The 14964-nt window shown below is 41.7% G+C and overlaps 1 protein-coding gene and 1 long non-coding RNA gene across 2 annotated transcripts in view; one reads left to right on the top strand and one right to left on the bottom strand.

The window, feature by feature from the left end:
• Nucleotides 1-14964, top strand: part of LOC134205649 (uncharacterized) — a 363787-nt gene that overhangs the window by 264590 nt on the left and 84233 nt on the right. The window lies entirely within an intron of this gene.
• Nucleotides 9959-11026, bottom strand: LOC134205608 (omega-amidase NIT2-like). The gene has a single exon (XM_062681014.1). The coding sequence runs from the start codon at nucleotides 10994-10996 to the stop codon at nucleotides 10160-10162; it is 837 nt and encodes a 278-aa protein (XP_062536998.1). The 5' UTR covers nucleotides 10997-11026; the 3' UTR covers nucleotides 9959-10159.

The following is a 14964-nucleotide window of genomic DNA, read 5'->3' as shown; positions in this document are numbered from 1 at the left end:
AATCACATGCCACAGTCAACGCAAAGACCAACTCAAGCTGCGACGAGTAATACGGATCCGGCAAATCAACGAGCATGTTGGAACTGCCAGCAACAAGGTCACAGTTGGAGGGATTGTCGGCAGCCCAAAGTAATCTTTTTGCTATGGTTGCGGGAATTTGGGTCGTACAGTCCGTTGCTGCGAACGATGCTCAGGGTCGTACCGACAGAACCGGGAAAACTAATAGAAGGAAATGGTAGCGGGGATCGAACCATTCCTAAAACTCAGCAGATTCCCAAAACAAGTACAAAGTTAACCGAATTTGACCCTTTGAAAAAAATACACCACATAAGAGTGAGCATCGCGAAATGCCCTCACATACGAGTAAAGGTATTTGAAACGGAGATGGAAGCTCTCCTAGACTCTGGAGCTGGAATTAGTGTTACTAATTCGGCGGAGTTGGCTGAACAATATGGATTAAAAGTACTTCCAGCGTCAGTGCGAGTGAGCACAGCAGATGGAACAGAATATAAATGCCTAGGTTATCTAAACATTCCTTTCACCTTTAAGGGAATAACACGGATAGTTCCAACTATCATAGTCCCTCAAATATCGAGGCAGCTAATTCTCGGATCCGACTTTGGGAAACTTTGCACATTCAACCCATGATTGATGTAGGAAATGGTCCCGAGACATTAGAAACATTAGAGGCCACGATAGGACAGTATATTTGCTTCCACATAGAACCAACTACGGAATTACCTAAAGTAGACGATAGGGAACCAGACGAGTCTCTAGATATACCAACATTCGACACACCACCGGAAGCGACTCCAGAAAACATAGAGACAGAACACGAGTTATCCGAAAATGAAAGACAGAGGTTGATCGAAACTGTAAAGCAATTTGAAATAACTTCACCAGGAAAGTTAGGTATAACTGACTTAATACAGCATGAAATCATCCTCAAGGAGAACGCGAGGCCAAGAAATCAGCCAGTGTACAAATGTTCTCCATTTGTTTCAAAAGGAAATCGATGCCGAGATTGAACGGTTCAACGAATTGGATGCGATTGAGGAGTGTTTCAGTGAAAGGGCCAATCCTCTCGTTCCGGTAAGAAAGGCTAATGGAAAGATTAGGGTATGCCTGGACTCGAGATGAATAAATTCGACGACGGTAAATGATGCATATCCGATGCAAAATATGCAGGATATTTTTCACCGTTTAGGTCATGCCAAATATTATTCGATAATAGACTTGAAGGATGCATACTTTCAGATACCTCTGAAAGAGGAGTGTAGGAACTACACGGCGTTTCGCACATCAAAAGGCCTTTATCGTTTTAAGGTTTGTCCTTTTGGGCTCACGAATGCACCATTTACAATGTGTCGCCTGATGAATAAGGTCATTGGGTTCGACTTGCAACCATTTGTATTTGTATACCTCGATGACATAGTCATCGCTACAGAAACACTCGAGGAACACCTCCGCCTACTACGCATTGTATCAGAACGTCTGAGGAAAGCAAAGCTGACCATCTCTTTGGAGAAATCTCGTTTCTGCAGGAAGCAAGTAATGTACCTGGAATATCTCCAAACAGAGAAAGGAGTTTCAGTAGATCGCTCAAGGATACAACCAATATTGGACTATGTACGACCAAAAACTGTCAAGGACATCCGCAGATTAATGGGGCTCGCTGGATTCTACCAGAGATTTATTAAAGAATATAGTAGAATCACAGCACCGATAACCGACCTTCTGAAGAAGGAGAAAAAGAAGTTTACCTGGACAGAAGATGCGGAAGCCGGCTTCAATGAGCTAAAAGGTGTACTAACTTCAGCACCGATTCTAGCTAATCCGGATTTTACTAAACCCTTCGTCATAGAATCAGATGCCTCAGAAAATGCAGTGGGAGCTGCGCTAGTGCAGGACCAAGAGGGAGTAACCAGAGTGATTGGGTACTTCAGTAAAAAGCTCAGCTGCACCCAAAAAAAGTATTCCGCAGTGGAGAAGGAATGCCTAGGTGTTCTCCTAGCAATTCATAATTTTCGCCACTATGTGGAGGGCACCAGATTTAAAGTAGTAACCGACGCTAGAAGCCTACTATGGTTGTTCAAGATAGGCGCAGAATCGGGGAATTCGAAGTTGCTACGCTGGGCCCTTCGGATTCAGTCATATGACATTGAGCTCGAGTACCGTAAAGGTAAAAACAACATCACGGCAGATTGTCTATCCAGATCCATAGACATGGTAGCAGTACTTCAACCAGATCTAGACTATGAAGAGTTAGCGGAACAGATCCAAATTGACCCCGTTCGATACGGAGAGTACCGCGTAATCGATGGACAGATTTGGAAGTACGTAAAAAGTTTAAATCGTCAGGATGACCCGCGATTTGCGTGGAAAAGATTCCCGGTAGAAGGAGAGAAACAATAATACGCCAGGAACACGAGAAGGCCCACTTTGGGTTCGAGAAAACGGCAGCTGCCATAAAAGGGCGCTTTTCTGGCCAAAATGAATCAACAAATACGAAAATTTTGCAGCGAATGTATGATTTGCCAGACGAGTAAATCGGTCAATAAGAATGTTGTTCCACCAATGGGTTCACAAAAACCGGTAGAATATCCGTGGCAATTCGTCACACTAGATTTTATCGGTCCGCTGCCGGCTTCAGGAAAGAAAAGAAGCACTTGCTTACTGGTCGCAACGGATGTGTTCAGTAAGTTTGTACTGGTGCAGCCTTTCAGGGAGGCCAAAGCGGAGCCATTAGTTGAGTTTGTGGAAAATATGATTTTCAGGTTGTTTGGGGTACCTGAAATAATTTTAACGGACAATGGTACACAATTTTTATCGAAAATTTTCAAAAATCTACTCAACGAGTACCATGTGAACCATTGGCTTACTCCCGCATATCACCCGCAAGTAAACAATACAGAGCGGGTGAATCGAGTCATCACAACGGCCATTAGAGCAACCTTAAAAAAGGAACACAAGCATTGGGCCGATGGCATTCAGGGAATAGCCAACGCAATCCGTACGGCGATTCATGACTCCACAAAATATAATCCGTACTTTATAGTATTTGGCCGAAATCAAGTTTCGGACGGGAGAGAATACGCCCAAATAAGAGACCGGCACCAACCCGATGAAATGGATGAGACAGCGACCAACGAATCGAGGAAAAAATATTTGAAGAAGTTAAAGCTAATCTTGCGGCCGCTTATAAAAGGCACGAAAAGAACTACAACTTGCGCTCAAACGCTGCTTGCCCAAGGTATGTTGCTGGAGAGCGAGTTCTGAAAAAAACATTCGATTTGTCAGACAAGAGTAAGGGCTTTTGTAAAAAGCTCGCCCCCAAATTCGAACCTTGCGTGGTGCGTAAAGTACTAGGAACGCACACTTATGAGCTTGAAGACGATGCTGGTAAACGGATTGGGGTTTTCTATGCCGACCAGCTTAAAAAGCTGAACAGTCCGTCTCACCCAAACTAATTTAAATTACCTAAAGCTATGTGCCTCTTAAAGAGCAACAAAGATTACGATGAGAACGAGATCAATTTAAAACACCTTCGGGGTAAAATTTTTCTTCAGTTGAAGTCGAAACCAGAATGGGAAAATGGAAGGGTCGTATCTGTGACATAAATCATATGCTTGTGATGATTCCCGTCATCAAATCATTGCTCTATTAAGTTACGAAAGAGCCAGGGCGATGACCTGTTAATAGTAGTGGTTTACCGCGACGGTATAAAGCGAGCCCAGTGATGATTTCAAATTTTAGTTGTAGAGCACAAAGGGAAGAGCAAGCTACTTCCAGATCAACCCGACCAAGAGTACTTGAACGGCACTCCTGATCACGACAAATTTTTAAAATATTAACAAGCTATGTAAAATCTCCACTTAGTGACAACGAGGAAAATCCCTAAAAGACCACTACGGGTAGATGAAAAATGTTCCAATCTGAACAGGAAACATAATGTTTCATTGTAAATAATTTTTGTAAATATTCCCTTGTAAATACCCCATTGTAAATATTGTTTAGGTTAATTAATTAATAGAAGTCCTACGCTTTGTCCTGAATTAAAACTAGATTTAGTACTTAGATTAGATTAGTAATAATTTTTGAATTTAAATCACTCACGATTTTTCCTTGCTTTCGATTAGCTCTCTTATTTCGTTCCTTTTGGTTTCGAAAAAATCCTTTTTTTTATCCTTTTTCGTTTCCTTTCCTCCATTATCGTACCTAAAAATCGAAAAGTGGCATTAGTTTTTGTTTATTTTGAGTGAAATTTTGTTAATTGGAACAATAGCTTATCTTTTTCTTTCGGTGATGGTCCTTTTCCTCGAGTTGCATTCAGTTTTTCGCATTTTATTCCCGTTCTCTGGCATTGTCGATAATAGCTTCATATCCACATCTAGCAAAACCCATTCCTTTCAATCGCAGTCCTTCTTTACCGATCCCTTTCATCAGCGACCCCTTTGTTAACGTCAGCGTCGCATTCGTTCCGTCGATGCCAGCGTTTTTTTTCATGGGAGTATAGCAGGAATCCAGAGACAATCCACAAAACATTCCGTTATCCTTTTCCCTAGTGCCTTCCGTCGCAAGGTTCGGTTTGAGGGCGAATCTCCAGCGACATCACCAGCGTTGGCTGCGGTTCCGTCTTCGTGGAACGGCAACCGCGAACGTAAACAACACAAACAGAACATCTTTTCACTTTTACATCGCATGTCGAAAGATGTGCTTGCACTTTTCCGCTTGCTCTGAAACACCATTTGCACCGAAATAACACAATTTGTGCGCACAATTCACTATTTTCCCGGACTTTTTTTCGCGAATTTTCCGACCCAACGATATTATATCCGCGACGAACTGTCAACTTTTGTTGTGATTCACGCGCAGAGTGCACGACATTGGCAACAGTGAGTGAATACGAATGAATGAGATGAATGCTTGAATGAAAGTTTTGAATGGACGAGGGGTGCATGAATGGAAAATTTTTGTGTTTCATGTTTTAGAGAATAATTTCGTAATCGGTATTAATACTGATGGTCAGAAATGTTCTAGAATTTATGTTTGAGTTTCGATCGCAAGGTTAACATTTACTAGATAAATTTCTGGGTAGTAACCGCGCATCGAAGCAGACCCCCACATTTAAGGGGAAGGCTATTGCTTCCGCTTTTCCTGGGAAATTCGGGATAGGAGGTTAATACGCTTCCCTAGTTTGCGTTTATTTTTCACTCCAGTGATAGTTGATGAGAATTCTCACCCCATGCTTAGTTGTTACACTGAGGTTGGTGCAGATTTCGTTTAAGGTTTATGTTTGTCAATGTAAAATATTTTTGTAATTTGCAAGTAAGTTTTGGTATTATTTCGTTTTTTTAAAATTTATTTGAGTATGCAAGTGTTGCCAACAGTCATTTTTTCCAATGTTTTAGCCTATTTGCCTGCCATTTTTTTTGTAAATAGTTTTTCATTGTAAATATTATTTTGTGGGTTAGTTTAACTTGTATTGTTAAATGCTGATTAAATTCTGCTGGAGACCAGAGTTGCAAAACGATGATGGTCAGTAGCAGCCGTGATCAGATAATTTCGGTCTGGAAATAGAGGAAGAGTCTTTTATGACGATGAAACCATATGACCCCAGAATCTAGAGGCGTTTAACAAAACCAGTTAATAACCTTCGAAAATTTGATTGATTTCCAGAAAATTTATTTTCCGCCAATCAATCAAATTTTCGAAAATCTAGCAAGGAATGATGTAACAGTACCATGAATAATGTTTGAATTTCAGATAGAATTGTACAAAGTAGCACAGTAATGATGAATTTTCCCGTTGAACTACCCCTTGAATTCAAAAGCTCACTTTGAGTGTTTACCGATAATGTTCATTTTCTACACTCAATAATTCACTGAACTGAATGAGTTCCCGCTCAAATGTATGGCGCAAAATAACCGCCGTTCAAGCAATATATCTAAGCGACCATGTGCCAAGGCCCGGCCAATGACCTATCAGGATTGCTTTCAGGATTCGTTGACCCCCGGAATCATTTACAATCTTCGGGTGGGAGACAAGTAGATTGATCGTTTCCATTTGGAAGCTCGGGAAAAGGAGGTCTTTACCCGCCGAATATGGATGTTGGTGTGGGTAGAGGCGATTTTTGACCTTCGCGAAATCACTTCGTGATTCGCGTAATTTCCAACGACAATCATAGAATCTCGCGCTTTGATCTGAGGATCCAAGGACTTGGCTCGTTCACTTCGTTCTGGTCTACGGAAGAGGCAAGAGCAGTCCGGATTTTCTAAGTCGCGTCGTGGTGTGTTCTTGAAGGTGAACCATAGGAAAGTGTGAAAGTGCTCCAAGTTTGCTTATTTAGATTTTTCTCCTTAATTTCCCTCTACTAGTTAGTCAAACCATAATCAAGTTTGTAGTGCATTCTGGCGGTTAGGTGGTTGTGTAGACTTGCGGATAAAGCGGTAAGACTGAAGACTAAACTTGGTGCAAAGTGTGGTGTTCAAGACCGGTGTGGGTCCTCTTTTCTTTATCAGATTGTGGCAAGTTGCAAGGCCCGACACACCACCCACACAGTTGGAGACTGCTTTTGACCCCGTTTACCTGCTACGAAGGACGTCCCGGTGGTACACGTGGACCGGAGAGGGCAGCGCACGTTTTTTCCCGCGCCCTTGGCAGGGCGGCAACAACCGAACCGGTTAGGAACCGGTAATCAAGTTTAGACATCCTTTTTCGTGGTGACGGCGTGCAGAGCGTGACACGGTCGCGTAAAGTTTTTCCCCGGCCGGATTCGTACCGGCGACCTTTGGATCGGGAGGCGCACACCGTAGCTCGACGCCACCCACGGCTGTACCCCGTCGAGCAGTCCACAATTTCGCGCTGGAGGCGTCATCGACAACGGCGACATCAATGAACGACGCGTGAACAATTTCGGAGTCCGTGGGAGAGACCGCGCGTGACACGCGTGGCGCCAAAGCAGCAGTAGTGTAGAACCGCCGACGCCTCCAAGTTGGTATGCAACGAACAGAGTGAGTAACATGCATGTTCCATTATTTTGCCCCATGCGCATGGCGAATGAGTGCCCCTAGCCTTAGCCAATCTGCTAGCGTGGCCAAGCCGATAGCCCTACCGTTCCTTCCGTACGCGTCAGCGAGGTAGTTAGCTTATTTATAGAAAGAGTGAACACCGCACCAGTTTAAGTTACACCGCCAATTGAATTCGAGCAGTTAGAAAGAGTATAGAAGGAGATGAATTTGTAGCTAGGCCTAGTGTTAAGATTAACGATGTCGATCAAGTAGATCCAATATAAATGAACTGAATTCAATAAATGCTTTTTTGTACACTGTAGCTCGATAGTTTCTGGACGGATGGGAGAAATTTGAAAAGGTGAAGTAGGAGTACTTTCACATCTCGGTCGTTTTTTTAGGTTTCTTTTGGTTATTTACTGGGGAGGTTGGCCCTTACTCCAACCAAGGATTCTCTCCATTCGAACGTGGCTTGTTCGGAGTGTATTGGTTTAAGTCTTCCAATGATGATAACAACCGCGAATATTGCTTTGTCGCCGGCGGAAATCACCTCTGTTCACACCAATTTCTCTATTTGCTAGACCTCACGGTCTAAAGGCATCCAATTTTCCCTGAACAGCCCACTTGTCTCCCGCCCAATCTCTTTGGGAAAAATCTTACCCTCCCTGAAGGGTCTCACTAGGTCGGGCAACCTTCGATCAGGTTAATGGTCTCCTCCGGGAGTGGCGCTTAAGCCATTTTAACTAAAAACGGGAAACTCGTTAGGCTGGCAGGTTTCAAAGTTCCTCCGGGAATTCCTCCGGGAATTCCTCCGGAAGTTCCTCCAGGAATTCCTCCGGAAGTTCCTCCAGAAATTCCTCCGGAAGTTCCTCCAGGCCAGGAATTCCTCCGGAAGTTCCCCCGGGAATTCCTCCGGAAGTTCCCCCGGGAATTCCTCCGGAAGTTCCCCCGGGAATTCCTCCGGAAGTTCCCCCGGGAATTCCTCCGGAAGTTCCTCCGGAAATTCCTCCGGAAGTTCCCCCGGGAATTCCTCCGGAAGGTCCCCCGGGAATTCCTCTGGAAGTTCCCCCGGGAATTCCTCCGGAAGTTCCTCCGGGAATTCCTCCGGAAGTTCCTCCGGGAATTCCTCCGGAAGTTCTTCCAGAAATTCCTCCGGAAGTTCCTCCAGGAATTCCCCCGGAAGTTCCTCCAGGAATACCTCCGGAAGTTCCTCCAGGAATTTCTCCGTAAGATCCTCCAGGAATTCCTCCGAAAGTTCCTCCAGGAATTCAACCGGAAGTTCGTACAGGAATTTCTCCGGAAGTTGCTCCAGGAATTCCTTCGGAAGTTCCTCCAGTAATGAATCGCCTGCTTTGAGCGTACTTTCAGCGGCACACTAGGAGTTAACTTTCGGAAATCAGTATGGCGAAAGGCATCTAAAGCTTAATATCTCGAAAATGAGCATTTTAATTGAAAACATATTTAATAGGCGTAGTAGCGGACACCTTCCTACATAACTGGTACCAAATAGATTTGCGTAAAAAGTTCCTGCTGTTGAGAAAAACCTGCGTTAGAAAGGCCATACAAACTTCGCCATACAAACTTTAGGTGGTCAACTCATGCTGGCTATTTTTACATATACGTTACCCCCTTGATGGGTAGGAAACCAACCACTGTATGATTCATTCCTCCGGAAGTTCATCCAGGAATTCCTCTGGAAGATATTCAGTGATTGCTCCAATAAAAAAAATCCAAATGGCGGAAGTTTGCCATTGCTGAACCAGACTCGAACAATTTCGGAAAAACTAAGCGCTTATGCAGGAAAAAACTGCAGTTCGAACAGAAGCCGTCGATGAATGATAATAAATATTATATTATTTTTAGTTTTTTTCGTGGCAAATCTAATAAAGTTTTGATTGATATTTCAACAACGCAATAATTGTTTTTCTTATAATTTAAAAAGAATGGAAACATTTCAGTGAGATTCAGCAGGATATCCTATTTACCGGTAGTTCATTCGTTTCACGAACTTGTTACCAAACGTTCAGTTATTGAGAATTCGACAAAATTTAATGTATAACTGGAGTCGGTGGTTAGGTGAATCGCAAAGCGCGTTTGGGAGACTGCTGAAAATGACCCATGGCTTAGAAAATCCTTAAGCACGAAGGAAACAGTTGATATAATAAAATATTTTAATTCATGTATCATGAAGACCCCTGAAGTGGAAAATGTGCTTAAGTGTTCGGAATTAGAATCGAAACGGTAATTGGTGTAAGATGTTGGTTAAAATATAAAATGGATTTGCTTTAAATAATGACGCAACCACATTTTGAAAGTGATTATTCAGGACGAAGGTAGAAAATAATTTTCATTCGTGTAAAATTTATAAAAAGGATGGGTTTACTTTTCATCATTCTACTCACTAACTCAAGAGCAGCCAACTGATAGTCTAATGCCGAGGCCCCAAGCCAGGGGCGTAGCCACGGGGGTGGTTTTGGTCAGAAAACCCTCCCCAGAGACAAAAATTTTAGAAGGATATTCAGAAACCAGCCACCCCCCCCCCCATTCTCTAGCTACGCCACTGCCCCAAGCAGATCTTAAATTTATAGCAATACTTCAATTAACAATTTTTGATAAACCCACAAGTTTTATTACAACAAAAATGTCTCGAAATAATGTTGTAGCGGGAGATGAACCATAGCTAGCTCGAAATTGTTGGCAACTGTCGGAGAAGTTTGATCAAATTCCCTCGAACAGTGATTGGAGTCATTCAACTACATTACCTATCTATAAAACTACAATCAAATGGTGTAATTTAATGAGATGGTACTAACTTTTCTTACGGCAAGTGAACTAATAAAGTTTAAGTAAAAATAATACTTTTGATTCCAGGTGAGCCACATGCTTAGTAAACGTTGCATAAAGTAGCGGCAGATGTTTTCTATTATTACAAATAAATATAGAGATAGTTTTCATAATGATGCAAAAGTAGCCATGATGTTTATTCATTATTATTATTTCTATTTTGTATACAATTTCACGTCTTTTAAACACATATGACAACCTTTTTTGCACTGATGTGTCAGCCCCTTCTAATCTCAAGTCTCATTTTCATAAAATTGTGTAGCGATGCATGTTCATACAAATTCTCACAACATACGACAAACGTTTTATTTCTTGCACACCACTTCGTACACATCGGTTCGCTTCTGTTTCTGGGTCGGAATCTGCCGTCTAATGGAATCACGCAAACCCATATCCAGATTCACTATCAGCATCTCGGGTCCTTCCTTGGCCCGACTCAAAACCCTTCCCCAGGGATCGCAAACCGTCGAGTACCCGTAGGCTACATAATCCTTGGTTGTATCCCTCGCCGGAGCGCAAAGTGCCACAAACATTCCATTGTCCAAAGCACGAGCCTGAGCGATCAGTTCGAAATGCATCGGTCCTGTGTAGGTGTCGAAGGCCGAAGGGTAGATCATCAGATCGCAGCCACGATTTCGATAGACCGTTGCCAACTCCGGGAAACGTTGGTCATAGCAGATTCCAACGCCTATTTTCACTTCACCAACGTTGAATGTCAGGAACTCATTTCCCGGTGTGAGAACGCTGGACTCCTTGAAGGTACACGTTCCGGGGATGTCCATATCGAAGAGATGCATTTTGCGATACTTTCCGATGAATTCCCCTTTGGGACCCCAAACGGGGCAAGTGTTATACAGTTTTCCGCTTTCAACCTCTGGATATGTTCCACCGATCAGAGTGATCCCCAGCTCGCCAGAAATTTTCGACAGTGCTTTTGACGTTTCTCCATTGGGAATTTGTTCGGCCGACCGGGGAAACTCCTTGGTACAGTAGGTGGAGTTCCAGCATTCTGGCAATATAACGAGTTTGGCACCCTTATCCTTGGCGGCGATACGGATCTGGTTAACGGCATTTGTGATTGCTGCCTGTTTCGTTGGGAAACTGTCCAACTGGATAAGAGCGATTTTGAGTTGGACAGCCATGATGACGGAATGGATGTTTTTGAGCTTGCAGATGGAAGAAAACTGTAGATTGTTTGCAAAACAGCCGGCCATAAATACTAGTTTGTTATCATCTTGCATTGGCTGTATGAAACAGAGCGACCAATCGTGCTGATTTGAATGGCCGGGTAGTTAATATTAATTCTCATATTAACCTTAAAGGAAAGCGGACACTGTCGTTCTCTGTTATTAATTTATAGAGCAAATTGTCCTATAGTGGATCCACAAATAATGAATTCAATTAGAAATCAGAATAATTCATCCAGGGAAGCTGGTGGCGATAGTTTTAATGTGAGAAATGGGGAAAATAGCAGACCAAACTATACATTATCGTTGTCTAATAGTACCCACTATTGGAAAATTACTCTAGTCTAAGTTCTTGAAAATTAATACTAAATGCTGTTACATGCGTTCGTCCCATGACTGCATATTCCTATTAGAATCTGGGCTTTAACTGCCTCGCTTTACACAATTCTATTTATTTTGTGACAAGCAGTTTGATACTAAGGATGTCAAAATCCTTTCAGACCGAACCGAGAGTTGAACTCGTTACGTCTGGTTTGACATTGGGCAAGCCTTTGCCGGCCAAGACATATGGAGACCCATACAGTTAATTCATAGTTAAGAATTGCTCTTTGCAGTTCGCTAAAATATAAACCGGCTATATAGGAGAACGGTTCGCCACTTCATCTCATAGCTCCTGTTTCCGTCCCATCAAAAACAAAGCAATGGAAAGGAATTTGGTTTGTTTATTATTCCCGAGAAGATTTTTCAGCAGTGAGCACGCATGTTGACAAAAAAGCGACGAATTTGGTGCCGTATTTCTTTGTTTAGCGATTAGATGTATATATGTACAGTGGAACGGAGATCGGAACAGTTCTCCTATTTAAATATGATAATGCTTGTAGCAAAACGTTAATTACATAGTTTGAATTTGCATCTAGTCGTTAGCTGATCTATTATCATGTGGAATATGTGACGATATGAATCACTTTTATATTCTCATTTTAACTAACTTCAATGGTAATTGATGTAGTTGAAGCTGTATATGGTTCAGTATGGAGTGTTGAAATCCTTATCTACTTGCTTAATCGCACATTATCAACGTGATAGCTGCAAGATATGTACATGAGATCAAGAATTGCTCATATTAAATACTAATTTCGACGATGTTGAAATTAAAAAGCTGGAAGTAATATTATATCTGACCTTCTTGTAATTCAGACGAATGAATTACAGCTTCGAAGCCATGCTGAAGGTGGCTGGATTTAAACCAGTTTTGTTGAACCTCAAGCACTTGATTCATAAAAAGGCGCCATTATGCAGACAGCTATATAAATATACAAAACCTGGCCACGTCTTTCACTGGCAACCTCGGATTCATCCTTGCTCCACCCAAGTACCGTCAGATATCTTGAAGGAGGTGAGTATCGCCTGTTGATTTCTCCCCTTTTGCTACTAAGAGTCTACCCACGCTCGCTTGTCCGGGATCAGTCGCAAGTTGTGAAAAAGGACGGTCCAGTCACTGTTTTTCTTGCTAGAAGGATCAATCAGATGGTAATGAACAAACTATTCGAAGGGAGAAAACCTGGTATCAACAGTTTCTAGCAATATTGACGCAATTAAGATTGGCGATTCCATCTCATCCACCATCTCATACTTTCCCGCTACTTCAGGTGTACCACAGGGTAGCCACCTAGGGCCGTTAATTTCCCTATTTTATCTCAACGACATTCGCCAGCTTATAAGATCATTTAAGTTGTACTTTGCTGACGATTTCAAACTTTACTGGATTGTTAATGACGCTTCTGATGCCTATTTCTTGTAAACTCAGCTGATATGCAAATATTTGTATTTTCACAGATAGTCAAGCGGCACTCAAAGCGTTGAGTAGCTTTAAATGTACGTCAAAACTTGTCTGGGACTGTATTCTTTGATTGCGAAAGGTGTGCCAAGAGAACTCCGTAAATCTGTACTGGGTTCCAGGGCACTGTGGCATTGGAGGAAAAGGCAGACGAGCTTGCGAAACGAGGTTCAAATACACAGTTTATTTTCCCAGAACCTTTCTGCGGTATATCATACTGTACCAGAAAAATGGAATTAAAATCCTTGGAAGCACAAAGGTTGATGACCAATTGGTTGGTTGCCGAAAAGTGTGCTCAATCAAAGAGATTTATAATTCCCAATGTTAAAGTAACCGAAAAGCTCTTAGAGCTCAGCAAGAGAGCTCTTTGCATCTTCACTGGCCTAATAACCACTGCCCGAGCAGATATCACTTGAAAAATATTGGCCAGTTTCAGAATGATATCTGTCGTTTGGGACACATGGAACGCGAAATCTCGTAACATCTGTTTTGCAGTTGTGATGCATTGTACAAGGTAGATCTAAATTTCTTAATAGTGGCTTTATGCAACCAGGAGATATTTAGACTGCAAATCCTGGAAAGGTAGTGGGTTGTATTAACTCAATTATACCGGACTGGGAGAATACGCGTCTTAAGTTGTTTACTTGACAAATGGTGATCAACCTACAAGATACGAATAGTTGATAGTAATCAGGGTATACCACAAAAGTTCAACTCAATGAACGCAGTGGTTCTACGCCCCAACAAAAAAAAAAAAAAAAGGAAAAAAAACTCAGCTTGACGTGTTTATCGATTGGTGTGAGATAACAACGAAACTTAAAAAAGAAAGCGTCGTTAAGGATCTAGGCGTACTATTAGATTCAAAACCATCTGTCAACGATCATGTCGCTTTCAGGTCCTCCAAAGCTTTTGAAATGTTTGGTTTCATCTTCCGCATAACAAAAGACCTCAGGAATATTCATTGTTTAAAAGCACTGTATTGTTCTTTGGTAAGATCAATTCTGGAATTCTCTTCTATTGTTTGGGTACCCTTTTATAAAAACATTATTTTGCGTATCTAAGCAATCCAACGCAAATTTGTTCGTTTCGCGTCACGGCATCTTCACTGGCATGATCCAAACTACCTACCAAGTTACCATGCCCGCTGCAAGCTCATTGGATTAACGTTGTTGAGCGAGCGTCGGGATACATCCAGGGCATTATTTATTTCCGACCTCTTACAATCAAGAATTGATTTAATGGTGCTGGATTGCGTGGGTGAGCACAAATAAGCCCCCCAGAGACGTGAGAAGCTCTTGTTTGCAAAAGCAGTTACACCTTTTTAAAATGTTCCTATTCCTTCAACTTTTTTACAATCTTTAACACTTCTTCCTTCCTTTCTTCCTTCCTTCTCCTTCCTCCTTTCTTTCTTTTCCTTCTCCTTCTTCTTTCAACCTTCTCTTTTTACCTCTTTCTTTTTCCTTCTGCTATCTTTCTTCTTACAACTTCCTTCTTCCTTCTTCATTTTCTTTCTACTTCATTCCTTATCTTTTCTACATTTTTCATTCTTTGTATTTCCTTTTTCTTATTTCTTATTTCTTTTCCTTTTTTCTGCCATATTCCATATTTGCTCTTTTTTATTCCTTCTAACTTTTACTTCTTTCTTCCCCATGCATATTACTTTCTTCTGCTTTCTTTCTGCTTCGTTCTTCCTTATTTTTTCTTCCTATCTTAATCCGGTTTTCTTATATTTTCTTTCTACTTTAATCCGGTTCCGGTTTTCTTAATTTTTCTTCCTTCTTCCTTCTTCGTTCTTCCTTTTTTCATAAAGTTTCTTCCTATGTCCTTATTTATTCTTGCTTTTTTCTTATTTATTCTTCCAGCATTATTCTTTTTTCTTTCTCCCTTCTTCCATCTTTTATTATTCTTTCTAATTTTTTCTTCTTCCTGCTTCCTGCTTCTTTTTTCCTTCTCTTTTCGTCCTTCTTTCCTCCTTTTTCCTCTATCTGCTTTTTACCTTCTTCAACTTTCCTTCTTCCTTTTTCGTTTTCCTTTCTTTCTTCCTTCATTCTTCTTTATTTCTTCCGTCTTCCGAAACCTTCTTCCT

Source organism: Armigeres subalbatus, chromosome 1 (assembly GCF_024139115.2).
Source record: "Armigeres subalbatus isolate Guangzhou_Male chromosome 1, GZ_Asu_2, whole genome shotgun sequence".
In the NCBI taxonomy this organism is placed as follows: Eukaryota; Metazoa; Arthropoda; class Insecta; order Diptera; family Culicidae; genus Armigeres; species Armigeres subalbatus.
This window is presented reverse-complemented; position numbering and strand designations above follow the sequence as displayed.